This window comes from Microcaecilia unicolor, chromosome 1 (assembly GCF_901765095.1).
Source record: "Microcaecilia unicolor chromosome 1, aMicUni1.1, whole genome shotgun sequence".
Classification (NCBI taxonomy): Eukaryota; Metazoa; Chordata; class Amphibia; order Gymnophiona; family Siphonopidae; genus Microcaecilia; species Microcaecilia unicolor.
The window spans coordinates 482,452,863-482,470,578 of record NC_044031.1 but is presented as its reverse complement, the minus strand read 5'-3'; the positions used below and the strand labels follow the sequence as shown (position 1 = coordinate 482,470,578).

The window sequence follows — 17,716 nt, the reverse complement described above, 5'->3', positions numbered from 1 at the left end:
GTGTGTTATTTATAGTACCCTGGGAAAGAAACAAAATGTCTGCCAGAGCTGTTTCTGCTAAGACTGTGAATGTTATGGTATCAGACCTGTCATCTGTTGTTCTCCTCTGGAGCTGATTGAACTTTCAGGGGGGAGAGATGGAACACTGCATTTCTGGGATAACGCCTGATGTGGTCAGTTGCCTGACTTTAAAGTGCCCTCCATCTCTGAGGCAAGTGTCATTCAAGCCATTACCCACCTTTCATGTGCTTTCAATCTGGTCGATCATGAGATCTTGATGTTTACCTTGAGTAACTTTGGAATTTCAGGATCAGTAGTGGTTTCATGGTTTTCTCACTAGCAGGTCTTATTCTGTAAAGTGGAATGAGGGAATGTCAGATTGTTGGAGGCCGCCCTCTTTCCACAGGGCTCCTCTTTCGCTTACCTTGTTTAATGTTTATTGGAATCTTTGGGGGATTCTTTTGGAGAAAACCAATTTATCTTTTTTATATATGCTGACAATATTTCAATTTTGTGTCCCGTTTTTTTCTGAGTGGTCTGAAACACTTGTGGGCATAGTAAATTGTTTCAGTATAATAGAGAATTGGATCACTACCTATAGGCTTAAGTTAAATCACAGAAAAGACTACATTTCTATGTTTTGGATCAGTTGCACATCCTTTTAGAGGTCATCAATTTAATATTGGGACAGATTGTTTTTATTTTGAAAAATCAGCTAGGGTACTTGGTGTGGAGTTATATAGTAAGCTAAATATGTGAGCGCATATAAATCTAATTGTCAAGAAGTCTTTTTTCTTGTTGAAAAAGTTGTGCTATATTAAGAAATATTTTACCGTTTCTGCCTTTAGATTAGTGGTTCAATCCCTAATTTTTACCAAATTGATTATTGCAGTAGTGTTTTATCATCCTGTACTAAAACATTGGTTGCACATAGTTCATAACACAGCAGTCAGGTTGATATATTCTTTGAGTCAATCTGATCATGTAACTCCATATTTGTATGACTTGCACTGGCTGCCGGAATAGTTGCGGGTGCAGTTTAAAGTAGGGATTATAATTTACAGCATATTGCAAGGTGAAAATGGTCAATATTTCTACTAGCTGTAAATCTGACTGTTTAAAAACATAAAAACAACACACGACCTGACAACCTTCCGAAAATTATTAAAGACTTACTTATTCATAAAGGCGTACAACAAAGATTCCCCATAACGATTTGACTTCCTAATTATTCCAATTACAACTATTCAGGAACCCTCCTATCTGCCCATCTTAATTACATCCTCATGTCTGAATATTATATCTTGTCCTGATATCATTATGTTATGTTTATCTTTCAATTCACTTCCAATCCAATATGATTTACTTATGCACTCTTATTTGTAACAATTGTAAAATTATTATTCCGTTAATATGTTTGTTATGATATTCTATGTACCCATCTGTATCCATATTCTGAAATTCTTATCCTATAATGTGTATATGTTGTTGTAACATTTTGTAAGCCGTATTGAACCTGCAAATAGGTGGGAAAATGTGGGATACAAGTGCAGCAAATAAAAATAAATAAAATAAAGAGACATGAAGAAGCATTTTTGATATGACGTCTAAGTCCGACTTTGGACGTTTTGCAAAAAACGTCCAAAATCCGAATAGGTAAAAAGGTCATTTTAAAAAAAGAAAAATGTATATCTTTTGTTTTTGAAAATACTGTTCCAAACAATGTTTTGTGATTTGGACGTTTTGTTTTTTGGTCCATTTTCGAAAAAACAAAACAAAACAAAAAAAAACTGTACAAGTGCAAAACGCACAAAATCAAGCCATCGGGATGTAGGAGGAGCCAGCATTTTTAGTAGACTGGTCTCTCTGACATCCCAGGACAGCAATCGGGCACCCTAGGGGGCACTGCAGTGGACTTCATAAACAGCTCCCAGGTACACATCTCACCATTGCTCCCTTACCTTGTGTGCTGAGTCTCCCAAAACCCACCACCCCCAACTGTACACCACTACCATAGCCCTTACAGGTGAAGGGGGCACCTATATGTGGGTACAGTGGGTTTCTGGTGAGTTTTGGAGGGCTCACAGTTTCCTCCACAAGTGTAACAGGTAGGGGGAGGTAGGAGCCTGGGTCCACCTGTCTGAAGTGCACTGCACCCAACACTAGACTACTCCAGGGCCTGCATGCTGTTCTAATAGACCTGAGTATAACATCTGAGGCTGGCATAGAGGTTGTAAGTAATGTTTTTCATCACATTTTTGGGGGGTGGGATGGGGTTAGTGACCACTGGGGGAATAAGGGGAGGTCATTTCTGATTCCCTCATCTGGTTATTTAGGGCACCTTTTTGTGCCTTATTCGTAATAAAAATAGGTCTAGCTCAAAACATCTAAGTTTTAGTCCTGGACGGTTTTGTTTTGTTCCATTATGCCTGAAAAACGTCTAAGTCTTAGGAACGCCCAAGTCCTGCCCTGAACACAACCCTGGCACCCCCCTTGAGATTTGGACGCACTTCTGGCGGACTTCATAGAAAAACGTCTAAAATAGGTTTCAAAAATACTGATTTTGACATTTTTGTAAGAAAAACAGCCAAATACAGACTTATGCCACTTTTTGGACGTTTTTCTCTTTTGAAAATGAACCTGATTGGTGGGGCATTTTTGATATATAATATGATATATGATAAATAATATGATAGTCTAAGTCGGACATTGGACGTTTTGCACTAAAAGTCGAAAATCCGAATAAGAAATATGGCCATTTTCAAAACCGCAACACGCCTTTTTTTCCCCCTCAAAAATACCATTTGCAACAAGGTTTTGTGCTCTATGTGTTTATCTTTTCAGGCCATTTCTGAAAAAAAAAAAATAAAAATAAAAAAAATGTACAGTGAAAAATGTAGAAAAATCAATCCATTGGGACATAGGAGGGGCCAGCATTTTTAGCAGACTGGTCCACTAGACATCCCAGGAGAGCAATGGGACACCCTAGTGGTCACTGCTGTGAACTTCATATAAATGCTCCCAGGTACACATCTCACCAGTGCTCCCTTATCTTATCTGCTAAGCCGTCCAAAACCCAGTACCCCCAACTGTACACCATTACAATAGCCCTTGTGGGTGAAGGGAGCACCTATATGTGGGTACAGTGGGTTTCTGGTGAGTACTGGAGGGCTCACAGTTTCCACCACAAGTGTAACAGGTAGGGGGCGGTATGGGCCTCGGTCCACCTGACAGGGACCTGCATGCTGCTCAACTGGACCTGGTTAAGACATCTAAGGCTGTCATAGAGGCTAGTAAGTACTATTTTTATTCATATTTTTGGGTGGAGGGAGGGGGTCAGTGACCACTGGGGGAGTAAGGGGGGGTCATCCCTGATTCCTTCCAATGGCCATCTTTTTGTGCCTTTTTCATTAGAAAAACAGGTTTAGACCAAACTGTTTATATTTTCACCCTGGACATTTTTGTTTTGCTCCATTATGGCTGCAAAACGTCCAAGTGTTAGGCACACTCTAAGCCTGCATTAATCCCGTCTTCGAAACGCCCCCAACATGCCCCTTGTAATTTGGATGCAATGCAGATGAAGTGCATAGATGTTTGCAAAACAGGTTTCAAAAATACTGATTTGGATGTTTGTAGAAAATATTTGTCCAAATGGTGTTTTATGACACTTTTTGGGTGTTTTTCTCTTTTAAAAATGAGCTCCAATGTCTATTACACTTTCCATCTGTATGTAATGTTAGGTTTAAGAGTTTGTTGTCAACTTTTATTTCTTATAAGGCAGCAGAATTTTGGAATTTATTACCTATAGAACTTTGAGTGATGAAGAATTATTTATTTTTGGGGAGTTATTGAAGACTTTTTTTTATTTCAGAAATATGTGTATGCATTATCTTGAGTTTTGTGGTTCTTTAGCTTTAATGTTCATTGTACTTTGAAATGTTTGATTTGTATCATCTGAACATATGGTTCACTCTTATTATCTTCTGTGACCGCTCTGAACTATCATGGTATTAGTACATAAGTACATAAGTACATAAGTAGTGCCATACTGGGAAAGACCAAAGGTCCATCTAGCCCAGCATCCTGTCACCGACAGTGGCCAATCCAGGTCAAGGGCACCTGGCACGCTCCCCAAACGTAAAAACATTCCAGACAAGTTATACCTAAAAATGCGGAATTTTTCCAAGTCCATTTAATAGCGGTCTATGGACTTGTCCTTTAGGAATCTATCTAACCCCTTTTTAAACTCCGTCAAGCTAACCGCCCGTACCACGTTCTCCGGCAACGAATTCCAGAGTCTAATTACACGTTGGGTGAAGAAAAATTTTCTCCGATTCGTTTTAAATTTACCACACTGTAGCTTCAACTTATGCCCTCTAGTCCTAGCATTTTTGGATAGCGTGAACAGTCGCTTCACATCCACCCGATCCATTCCACTCATTATTTTATACACTTCTATCATATCTCCCCTCAGCCGTCTCTTCTCCAAGCTGAAAAGCCCTAGCCTTCTCAGCCTCTCTTCATAGGAAAGTCGTCCCATCCCCACTATCATTTTCGTCGCCCTTCGCTGTACCTTTTCCAATTCTACTATATCTTTTTTGAGATACGGAGACCAGTACTGAACACAATACTCCAGGTGCGGTCGCACCATGGAGCGATACAACGGCATTATAACATCCGCACACCTGGACTCCATACCCTTCCTAATAACACCCAACATTCTATTCGCTTTCCTAGCCGCAGCAGCACACTGAGCAGAAGGTTTCAGCGTATCATCGACGACGACACCCAGATCCCTTTCTTGATCCGTAACTCCTAACGCGGAACCTTGCAAGACGTAGCTATAATTCGGGTTCCTCTTACCCACATGCATCACTTTGCACTTGTCAACATTGAACTTCATCTGCCACTTGCACGCCCATTCTCCCAGTCTCGCAAGGTCCTCCTGTAATCGTTCACATTCCTCCTGCGACTTGACGACCCTGAATAATTTTGTGTCATCGGCGAATTTAATTACCTCACTAGTTATTCCCATCTCTAGGTCATTTATAAATACATTAAAAAGCAACGGACCCAGCACAGACCCCTGCGGGACCCCACTAACTACCCTCCTCCACTGAGAATACTGGCCACGCAATCCTACTCTCTGCTTCCTATCTTTCAACCAGTTCTTAATCCATAATAATACCCTACCTCCGATTCCATGACTCTGCAATTTCTTCAGGAGTCTTTCGTGCGGCACTTTGTCAAACGCCTTCTGAAAATCCAGATATACAATATCAACCGGCTCCCCATTGTCCACATGTTTGCTTACCCCCTCAAAAAAATGCATTAGATTGGTGAGGCAAGACTTCCCTTCACTAAATCCGTGCTGACTTTGTCTCATCAGTCCATGTTTTTGTATATGCTCTGCAATTTTATTCTTAAAAATAGCCTCCACCATCTTGCCCAGCACCGACGTCAGACTCACCGGTCTATAATTTCCCGGATCTCCTCTGGAACCCTTCTTAAAAATCGGAGTAACATTGGCTACCCTCCAGTCTTCCGGTACTACACTCGATTTTAGGGACAGATTGCATATTTCTAACAGTAGCTCCGCAAGTTCATTTTTTAGTTCTATTAATACTCTGGGATGAATACCATCAGGTCCCGGTGATTTACTACTCTTCAGCTTGCTGAACTGACCCATTACATCCTCCAAGGTTACAGAGAATTTGTTTAGTTTCTCCGACTCCCCCGCTTCAAATATTCTTTCCGGCACCGGTGTCCCCCCCAAATCCTCCTCGGTGAAGACCGAAGCAAAGAATTCATTTAATTTCTCCGCTACGGCTTTGTCCTCCTTGATCGCCCCTTTAACACCATTTTCGTCCAGCGGCCCAACCGACTCTTTGGCCGGTTTCCTGCTTTTAATGTATCTAAAAAAATTTTTACTATGTATTTTTGCTTCCAACGCTAATTTCTTCTCAAAGTCCTTTTTTGCCCTCCTTATCTCCGCTTTGCATTTGGCTTGGCATTCCTTATGATCTATCCTGTTACTTTCAGTTGGTTCTCTTCTCCACTTTCTGAAGGATTGTTTTTTGGCTCTAATGATTTCCTTTATCTTACTGTTTAGCCACGCCGGCTGACGTTTAGTCTTTTTTCCCTTTTTTCTAATACGTGGAATATATTTGTCCTGAACCTCCAGGATGGTGTTTTTAAACAGCATCCACGCCTGATGCAAGTTTTTTACTCTGCGAGCTGCTCCTTTCAGTCTTTTTTTCACCATTTTTCTCATTTTGTCTTAATCACCTTTTCTATAGTTAAACGCTAGCGTACTTGATTTCCTAGTTTCACTTCCTTCAATGCCAATATCAAAACCGATCATATTATGATCACTGTTATCAAGCGGCCCTCGTATCGTTACCCCCTGCACTAGATCATGAGCACCACTAAGGACTAAGTCTAGTATTTTTCCTTGTCTTGTCGGCTCCTGAACTAGCTGTTCCATGAAGCTGTCCTTGATTTCATCAAGAAATCTTATGTCCCTTGCGTGTACAGATGTTACATTAACCCAGTCTATATGCGGGTAATTGAAATCCCCCATTATTATTGTGTTGCCCAGTTTGTTTGCGTCCCTGATTTCCTTTAACATTTCCGCATCCGTCTGTTCGTCCTGGCCAGGCGGACGGTAGTACACTCCTATCACTATCCTTTTCCCCTTTGCACATGGAATTTCAATCCACAGTGATTCCAAGGAGTGTTTTGTTTCCTGCAGAATTTTCAATCTATTTGATTCAAGGCTCTCGTTAATATACAATGCTACCCCTCCACCAATCCGATTCACCCTATCACTACGATATAATTTGTACCCCGGTATGACAGTGTCCCACTGGTTATCCTCCTTCCACCAGGTCTCAGAGATGCCTATTATATCTAATTTTTCATTTAGTGCAATATATTCCAACTCCCCCATCTTATTTCTTAGGCTCCTGGCATTCGCATATAGACATTTCAAACTATGTTTGTTGTTCCTAAGTACATCATGCTTAGTACTTGACAGTATTAATTGGCAATCTTTTGTCTGATTTTTATTGTTATTTAAAGATACCCGATCTACTACAATCTCTTTTGCAACCTCACTATCAGGATACTCTATCTTCCCTGTTATGGTGATATCTTTGAAAGATACCTTATCCCGAACCATGCTCTTTTGAGCGACTGTCGGCCTTCCCCCCATTTCTAGTTTAAAAGCTGCTCTATCTCCTTCTTAAACGCCGATGCCAGCAGCCTGGTCCCACTCTGGTTAAGATGGAGCCCATCCTTTCGGAATAGGCTCCCCCTTCCCCAGAATGTTGTCCAGTTCCTAACAAATCTAAAGCCCTCCTCCCTGCACCATCGTCTCATCCACGCATTGAGACTCTGGAGCTCTGCCTGTCTCTTGGGCCCTGCGCGTGGCACAGGTAGCATTTCAGAAAATGCTACCCTGGAGGATCTGGATTTCAGCTTTCTACCTAAGAGCCTAAATTTTGCTTCCAGAACCTCTCTCCCACATTTTCCTATGTCATTAGTACCCACATGTACCAAGACAGCCGTCTCCTCCCCAGCACTATATAAAATCCTATCTAGGTGACGCGTGAGGTCCGCCACCTTCGCACCAGGCAGGCAAGTCACCAGGCGATCCTCACGTCCACCAGCCACCCAGCTATCTATATGCCTAATGATCGAATCACCAAGTACAACAGCTGTCCTAACCTTTCCCTCCCGGGCAACATTTGGAGATATATCCTCGGTGCGAAAGGATAATACATCCCCTGGTGGGCAGGTCCTGGCTACAGGAGTACTTCCTACTTCACCAGGGTGATGCTCTCCTTCTAGGAGACCTCCCTCCTCCAAGGTAGCACAGGGGCTACCTGACTGGAGGTGGGACTTCTCTACAACATCCCTGTAGGTCTCCTCTATGTACCTCTCTGTCTCCCTCAGCTCCATCAAGTCTGCTACTCTAGCCTCAAGAGAACGGACACGTTCTCTGAGAGCTAGGAGCTCTTTGCATCGGGCACACACATATGACACCTCACCAATTGGGAGATAATCATACATGTGACACTCAATGCAAAAGACTGGATAGCACCCCTCTCGCTGCTGGACTGCTGACTCCATCTTAGTGTTTTTTGAGTTTTTCCGTAATTTAAAACTTGCTAAAGTATTAAGGATATCAGCCTATCACTAACTTACAGTTCCTCCTTTAAACCCCAATCTTCAAGTTCCGAAAGCACAAGCAAAATTTGTTCACTTACCAGAGAAATATCCTCTTCTCCCAGAACTTATTAGAAAAGGCTTACCAGGGGTTAGGCCGAAGCCAGCATTCCTCCCCCTGAGGGTCACCTGATCCTGGCTAAGAAGTACCTGGTAGCTCTGGGTAGGTGGAGCGAAAGCCCTGGGTAACTGTGGCGAAGGCCCTGGGAAGGTCGGGGTGGATTTGGGAGTCACCCCGGATGCAGCTGTGAGGATATGCAGAACGCTGCAAGTCCTCCACAGCACCTGGTAGGAGCACTGTGCACCTTGAGCAGAGGCCCCGAGTGGATCGGAACGGACCTGGGAGTCACTCCGGCGAAGGCTCCGAGGATATGCAGATGAGCTGCAAGTCCTCCACGGCACCTGAGAAGGCAACCGGTGGGAGAGCTGGGCACCTCTCAACCAAGAAAAGGCTTACCAGGGGTTAGGCTGAAGCCAGCATTCCTCCCCCTGAGGGTCACCTGATCCTGGCTAAGAAGTACCTGGTAGCGGATACAAGTCCAGTATAAAGTAAAGACAAGACTGTGTGTGTTCTCATATCAGGCCTGTCATCTGTTGTTCTCCACTGGAGCTGGCTGAACGTCCGCGAGGGAGAGATGGAACACTGCATTTCCAGGTCGATTCCTGATGATGGCAGTTGCCCCACTTTAAAGTCTCTTCCATCTCTGAAGTGTCGCGCCAAAGGGGCATGTCCAGCCCCTTTGTGTGCACCTTCATGTGCTCTTTAGTGCTCTTTTAACAAGGACTAATTGTTCCATTTATTGTGAGTACTATATTACTTTTATACATAGTTTATACTACTGGTTGACTTTACCGTTTAATGGTATCCTATCCTTTGGAGTCATTTTACTACTGCTTAAAAAGTAACAATTCTAATTAATGATAACAGTTGTTTAAAATTATATTTGATTCGATTAATTGATGATTTTAGTTTGATAATGGAATGGATACAATTGCTGGTACTGTATATATTTTTGTTGGGAAGTTGTAAATCTGTGCTGGGCCATGCCTCATCACTGGGCTTTATTCCCACAGTTAAATCTATGCTTCAACGTCAGGGGTCAGAGAGTGTGCCTATACTTCAGCACAGATTCCTTATAAACTGTGCTGAGATTATGTCCCATTCATCTGAGGTTGTAACTAATATCTCATGGAAATCACAATCTAAAAAGAGACCTCCCAATAAGGGGAAAATAAATTTGAATGTAAAACGAATATCGTATAATAATGACTTCCTCTCTCATGCTATACCTATCCCTTGTTACTATCTAAATATTTGCTCTATTGGTAATAAGATACCATTGGTAAGAAACTAGATAGAACAGCATTGGCCAGGATGTCTTTTTCTTACTGAAACATGGCTGACTTCAAATGAAGATACGCGTATTCAGGAACTTTGTCTACCGGGCTCTAAAATATTTTCCTTAGCCAGAGATAGGAAAAAAAAAAGGGGATGCCATTACATTGATTTATAAATCCATTTTTAATGTGAATATTTTAAAGATTTTAAAAATCACCAGAACTAGAAATTATTTGTTGTCAAATGACACATGCAACTGATCGATACACTTACATGTATTGTTTTTTATTGTCCCCTGAAATGGGCTTCTGCAAGGGACTCATTTTATGATTAAGTTAACCATAAGTGATGCCAATCTACATTTAGAAGACCATCAGGATTGTAAAACTTCACAATTATTTATTTTTATAAATCTATGCTGAATTATCAATTCCCTTTTCTCAGCCAACACATGATAAAGGACATCAATTAGGTTTTGGGCCCTGTTTACTAAGCTGCGCTGTAGGTGCGCTAAAATTTTGCATGCGCTAACAATAGGGACACCCATTATATTCCTATGGGTGTCTCTAGCATCAGCATGCACTAATTTTTAACATGCACCTACAGCACGCCTTAGTAAACAGGGCCCCTAGTTTCCTATACTACTCTCAATACTTTGTCACATAAAATTACTGTTACTGATAATCATTGGGAAGAAACACTATGGTCAGATCATTTTTAATGTCATTTTACCTTAAGCTGGAGCACGTTTTGAGGGTTTTCAGTAGAAACGTTGTTAATCAGGCAACTAGGGGGAAGGTTGACCCTACAGAGTTTTGGAATATTTTTTGTTCCTGCTGGAAAAATATCAGTAACTCTGAATTTGCAGAGAGTTGGAGAAACTACCCAAATATTAGATAAATTAGTCCCCTATCAAGCTAGATTTCAATATTTGAGGCAAAGTGATAAATGGTTTTCAGTGCAACTGCTCAGACAAAAGAGATATTGTAGAAAGCTGGAGCAGAAGTGGCAAAAGGATAATACTTTTCAGAATAAATTGAATTGGCGGAAAGCAATCAATGACTATAAACAAATCCTTGTCAGCAAGAAAATATTACTATTCAAAGTTAATAAGAATGGAATCTTACAGTACTAAACTATTATTTCATTTAGTTAACACTTTACTGACATCTTCTTCTAGTCCATCACCTGTTACTGATAAGATTCCTACTGCAAACCAATTAGTAGAATATTTGCAAGGTAAAATTCAAAATATAAAATCAACCTTTCCCTTCTCCCCTTCAGACTTGGACTCTTCTTTTTCTAATAATGAGATACCTGCAGATAGATACTGGACTTATTTTCATCTGATTCAATAGTAGGAGTTTATAAAATAAATAATTTTATTTATTTATTTATCCATGACAATTATACCCCACATTAGCCCGAAATAGACTCAAGTGAATAAAACATAATAATGTACAGAATATAACACAGATTACAATAACTTCAACATGAAAATTAATACATGTGCAGTAAGTAACCAGGGATTTAGACTATCTCAAGGACAAACAAACAATTAAGGGCGTATAGGTGAGAGCATAATTAGGCAAGACTAGATGGAAAACGAGATTAAAGAAAAGGGAGTGGGTAAAATTCAAATAGAGTTCTTTGTATTCAGAAAGGCCAGACTGAAGAAATGTGTTTTTAAAAGACTTCTAAAAGTTAGGTAATCATCTGTAAACTTGATTGATTTAGGAAGAGAATTCCAAATTTTGGTGCCTTGACAGGAGAAATTAGCAGAGTGAATTGTTTTATATATCACATTCTTACAGATAGGGAAATGTAACAGCATTATGAGGGGGTAATTCAATAAGATTATTCATATATGATGGGGCTTGACCAAACAGGATTTGGTGAATGAAAAAATATAATTTGAAAGATATTCTATCTCTTATTGGTAACCAATGTAGTTCATATAAAAGAGGAGTGCCTTTGGCAAAGGGAGAAGATCTACATATAAGACAAGCAGCAGTGTATTGAGCTGTTTGTAATTTTTTGAGAAGACCATCTTTAAGTCCAGCATAGATGGAATTGCAATAGTTGAATTTGGTGAGGACAAGGGATTGAACCAAAGTACAAAACACAGATTTAGATAAAAATGGCCTCAATCTCTTTAGCTTCCAAAGTGAGTGAAAGACACTCGAGGTCAACTTAGAGACTTGGTTTTCAAGGGTGAGGAAACGATCTGTGACGACTCCCAAAATTTTCATTGATGACTCAAGGGAATAGGTTTTGTTCTTAATAGTAAAGTTACTAAGATTCATAAGATGGTGAGGGTTAGTTATAATTAGAAAGTTAGTTTTATCCATGTTAAGTTTTAGTTTGAAATTAGAAGCCCATGATTCCATAAGTTTTATCCCTAGACTAATCATGTGAATTATGTCAAGTAATTCCTTAAAGAATGGGATATAAATGGTGACATCACCAGCATATATGTATGCAGCATATATGTATGTTGAAAGACCATGTTTTTCTAAAAGATGACAAAGTATCATCATAATGTTAAACAAGATGGGGGAAGAGGGGAACCCTGAGGGACCCCACAGCCAGAAGTGGAAGAAAGTACACCTGATTGTTTGACTTGATACGACCTAGATCTAAGAAGCAAGAAAACCATTTCAGGACAACTCCACAGATTTCATAATAGTCAAGAATATTAAGAATATTTGAAGTCCCTATTTAAGAAATACACTAGATCGTATTGTTTGTTGGACATCTGTCCTATTAATGTTACCAGGTCAGCACCACTTGTCTTCATAAGTTAACATTTTAATTTTTCTGGCATGTTCCCCACTACTTTAGGAGAAATAACAATTACTCTCATTTTGAAGAATCAAAAGGAATCTAATCAAATAACTTCTAACTATAAACCAATAGCCTCCATACCATTGTTTGTGAAACTGATGGAAGGTTTGGTTGCATTACAATTGGAACACTACTTGAACTTATATAACATTTTATACAAATCACAATCAGGATTTAGGTTCATTAACTGACTACTCCAGATCATTATTAGGTGAGGGTAAAAGAGCCTTAGGGCTCCATTTTGATATATCTGCTGCATTTGATCTGGTAGATCATATCATTCTACTTCAAACTTTAGTCTATAGGGATTACAGGTAGGGTTCTAAATTGGCTCTCCACCTTCCTCACAGCAAAAATTTATAGGATTAAGATGAACAGTAATTTATCTAACAGGTGGTCAAACTCTTGTGGGGTACCCCAAGGGTCTCCATTATTCCCAACACTATTTAATGTGTTTGTTCATTTATTAAGAACTACTCTTGGGAACCACGGCTATCTATCATATAGCTATGCAGACAATATCACAGTTCTTATACCAATAGGATCTAAGATGGCAGATGAATTGTCTACAATCTCAGGTTGTATTTCATTAGTAGAGTCTTGGATGACTAAGTTAAAGTTAATATAGATAAAACCTTTTTTTTTTTACTTATAGGCACTAAAATCACAGACATTCCTGTCTCTATTAATATTGGACAAATTATCATTGGTAATTAAAATCGTAGGATTATGGGTTGATAGTACACTATCACTGCAACCTCAGATTAACCATCCCATTCAGAAATCTTTTTTTTATTATGAGAAAATTATGTTTCATTCGTAAGTATTTTGAGTCTGAAGACTTCAGAATGGTGGTCCAAGCATTGCTATTGACACAGTTGGACTACTGTAATATTTGTTATCTGGGTTGCATGTGTCAACAACTAAGAAAATTACAAATAATACAAAAGACTGCTGTTTGTTTGATTGTCTCATTAGGAAGGTATGAAAGGATATCTCAGTATTTTGTGGAATTACATTGGTTGTCCATAGATACAAGAATTTTATTCATGTTTTCTGTATAAAATACTATCCTGCTTATAATCGAAAGAGAAAAACGCCTATATTGCGACCCAAATCAGGAGATGGGCATCTTTCTCCCGTGGGCGCCCAAATCGGTATAATCGAAAGAAGATTTTGGGCGTTTCCAACTGCAATCCGTCGCGGAAACGGGTAAAGTTGACGGGGGCGTGTCGGAGGCGTGGTGAATGCAGAACTGGGGCGTGGTTATCGGCCGAGGAGAGATGGGCGTCTTTAGCTGATAATCGAAAAAAAAGGCGTTTTTACCGCGATTTTGGGTCACTTTTTTTGGACCCCTTTTTTTCACGAACAGGTCCCAAAAAAGTGCCCCAACTGCCCAGATGACCACTGGAAGGAATCGGGGATCACCTCCCTGGACTCCCCCAGTGGTCACTAACCCCCTCCCACCAAAAAAAACCCACTTTAAAAACTTTTTTTCCAGCCTCTATGCCAGCCTCAAATGCCGTACCCACCTCCATGACAGCAGAATGTGTTCTATCCTGTGACAGCCTTTCCCTGGTTCTGATGTGGCTCTCGGGTGAGTCTGACATCTTTTCTGTTATGCGCACTGCAGAGTCACATCAGCAATGCATTGTGGTGGGTGTAGGGTATTGGGCTCCGTGATTTCACTAGCTTGTGGCAAATGCTCACGATGTTGGTAGTTGGTAGGCTCTACTCCCATGATGCCTTTCCCCCTGCTTACTGGGTCAGAGTGTGCCCTGTTTTGTTTCCGGTAGTCCATGAGGTAGTGGCCATTTTTGTAAGCCACGTTACAGAACTTAGTTCTTACCTTGAATGTGGCTGAAAGAGGGCATTGTACACCATTCTGCCAGCTCTGACCTACTGCTAATCTCAGTACCAGGGAGACTCGTTGCCAGTGGGGCACAACCTCTGATCTGCAGTTAACTGTGAGTAAGCGTGCTTATTCCAATAAAGGACGTTTTCGGAGAGATTAGTCTTCAGGTGTCAACTGGTGTGCCAATGTTATATAGCAGCAACAAGTCCTAGAGGCCTGCGTGTATGCAGGTCCCTGGAGCACTTTTAGTGGGTACCGCAGTGCACTTCAGCCAGGTGGACCCAGGCCCATCCCCCCCTACCTGTAACACTTGTGCTGGTAAATGGGAGGCCTCCAAAACCCACTGTACCCACATGTAGGTGCCCCCTTCACCCCTAAGAGCTATGGTAGTGTTGTACATTTGTGGGTAGTGGGTTTTGGGGGAGGGGGGTTGGGGGCTCAGCACCCGTGGTAAGGGAGCTATGCATGTGGGAGCGTTGTCTGAAGTCCACCGCACTGACCTCTAGGGTGCCCAGTTGGTGGCCTGGCATGTCAGGAGGGCGAGTGTACTATGAATCGTGGCCCCTCCCACGACCAAATGGCTTGGATTAGGACGTTTTTGAGCTGGGCGTTTTTAGTTTCCATTATCGCTAAAAAACAAAAACGCCCAGCTGAAAAATGTCCATTTTTTTTCGAAAATACGGTCTGTCCCGCCTCTTCACGTACCCGTTTTCGGACATAGACGCCCACGGAGATAGGCGTTCGCGTTCGATTATGCCCCTCCACGTGGCTCTGCTCCATCTTACTTATAGCAACCACAATTCGGAATTGCAAGCTTCATAATTCTAGTTTGATTTACTTTCCGTCCTTAAAAGATAAACAAGAGTCCTTTGTACAGGGATTTTTCAATGCTTAATAAAGACTTCATATTAAAAAAAAAAAAGATAAACAAGAGATTATCCTTAAAAGATAAACAGACGCTGCTGGAATACTCTTGGGTGTATCAATTTGCTAAATTACGGAAAGATACTTCAGCTTTATTTCTTACTGCTGATTCCTACTTGGACTTTAGGAAAAAGATCAAAACCTGGTTACTTTGAAAATTTGTAATATGTAATAATGTATAATTTGATTTACTCTTGCTGTATATTGTATTGAACAATCTTCCTGGGGGTTTGTTCTAGTTATCTTATTGTTTGCCACTTGGAACAGTGAGGTTATAGCGGCATACAAAACCATGTGTTATGTTATGTTAAGAGCACATGTACTTTTAGGTGATCCATGCACAACTGCTCCAGGGGTTGGCATATGTGCATACATGCATACTCAGATGGAGTACATGAACCTAGCTGCAACTGCCTTGGAGCAGGTGTAATTCTGTACAAGATCATTTGTGGAGATCTGGGAACCTGTTATATAAAAACAGATATCTGCATATGTTGCCTCATAAACAGGCATGCTTCTAAAAATATTTGCAAGTGCCACATTATATAATTACCCTCCAACATGTCTACTTGTTAACTTTCTACAGTAAGTATTAACTGCTTTGAATAATTCTCTTTTTGATACAAAGTGAATTTACTGTGTAAGATGAGGAGTTGTATTGTCAAAGCACTTAAGACTTATAAAATTCCATAGGTTACTATGGGAGCTCATTTTCAAAGCACTTAGACTTTGTAAGTCTTAAGTGCTTTAAAAATACACCTCCATGTAACTTTGTAAGTCTAAGTGCTTTGAAAATGAGCCCCTAAGTATATCGTGTACATTTTGGTGATTTCCATACAGTATTTACTTATTTTAATTTCCTATATACCACCTGCAAACCCACAGCAATTGAAGTGGTATGAATTCAGATACAGTAGGTACTTCTCTGTCTCTGGGGGGGCTCACACCTGAGTTTATACCTGAGGCAATTGAGAATTTAGTGGCTTAGCCAAGATAAGTAGCAGAAGTGGTATTTGATCTGGGCTTCCCTGGCTCTCAGCCCTCTGCTCTAACCACTAGGCCAATGCCTCTCAATTTTATCCTCTGCATAAGACAGATTTGCATATAGTTGCAGACTCTATGAATGCAAATCCACCTTGTGCATATTCACCAATTGGCTAGGTGCATCTCCAGGAGAAAATTGAACAGCACTGCGTTAGGCTGCTACTCGCTACCAGAATGCACTAACTGAAAAGACAAATGTATCATGTACCTTTTTACGTACTTGATAAATATACTGTCAAGATCCCAATGAACTTAGCCTTTCCTAAAACTAGAATGCACCAGAACATACCAACCTCAGCGGTATTAAAAATAGTTACAGACACATGTTACCAACAGACATGATAAGAATGCCACATGCTGACACAAAGGAGTCAAAATCCCACAGACAGCAATTCTGAATTATTATAAAAAAAAAAAAAAACTGGACATAATAATGTATGATCCTACTGTATAATTTCTGCATTCAAACTTAAAAATGCTGCTACCAAGGCGACCACTTTCTAATGCTACCCCATCATCACTATATACAAAATAATGAAGGGAATAAGATATTAGGTCATTATACTACAAATCTAGAAGACTCCCTTAGAAATGAGTTAAGGATCTTCTGTTTTCTCCTGTTCTCAAGAGACGTATACAAAGGCTTTGTTTCAGCATGTTTTAACTTCAGAAACAGACACAAGCCAGTGACCTCTTATAGCCTATAAAGACTGCAGCAACATATATGCTCCTCCTTTCATCTCCCACTGTTAATTTGAGAGGTATATTATAACAGAGAATACATCAAACCCCACAGCAGCTCGCAAAGTGCTCGTCTAAGCTACAGCAATGTTTAATAACTTCACCATATTAGTGATGTGTCATGGTTTGGACTTGGCTACAGCTTTGATAGGCAGTTTTCTACTCCTTTCTCTTCCCTACCACCTCCCATAATTTTGTTGGCATAGCTTTACAAATGAGGGTTGAATCTCTCGCAGTGGGATGACGGAGGTCAGAAGTACAATACAGTTTAACTTGGCTTTAGCACTTAAAAGGAGCTTGTGACAAGTACTCACCTAAACCCGACTTTTTTAATCTCTTTAAGTGCTGACTTATTTGTTTTCCAGTCGGAGATTTTTGTCCAGGTTTTGTTTCTTTGTCAGAACTGTCTCCTTCACCGTTTTTAGATTCAGAACCTGAAACAAGCAAATGATGATGATTAAATAATAATAAAAAAAAAACAACCCTGATTATTTCTCCTTCAAAATAATGAGAGCAGAAAAATTAAATGTGGATTCAGGAATGACATATGCTTTGCTTGTTCTTGACATTTCCTGCAGCGCCTCTGAGGCCCAAATCTGTTTTCAGACACTAGAGACAGTGGGCACAGAAGCTCTATGAATCAATTAAGCAGTGAAATCAATTGTTTGGCAGCCACTGCGGCAGATAAAGGGGCACTTTAATTTCATACAGAATTTAAAAAGGAAATTCTCAAC

At 40.4% G+C, this 17,716-nt stretch overlaps 1 protein-coding gene across 1 annotated transcript in view; it reads right to left on the bottom strand.

Moving 5' to 3' along the window:
* ASXL3 (ASXL transcriptional regulator 3) overlaps window positions 1-17,716 on the bottom strand; it is a 372,418-nt gene that overhangs the window by 91,431 nt on the left and 263,271 nt on the right. Inside the window, 1 exon segment of the mRNA XM_030213960.1 lies at window positions 17,297-17,416. Within this exon segment, the coding sequence (XP_030069820.1) occupies window positions 17,297-17,416 (120 nt within the window).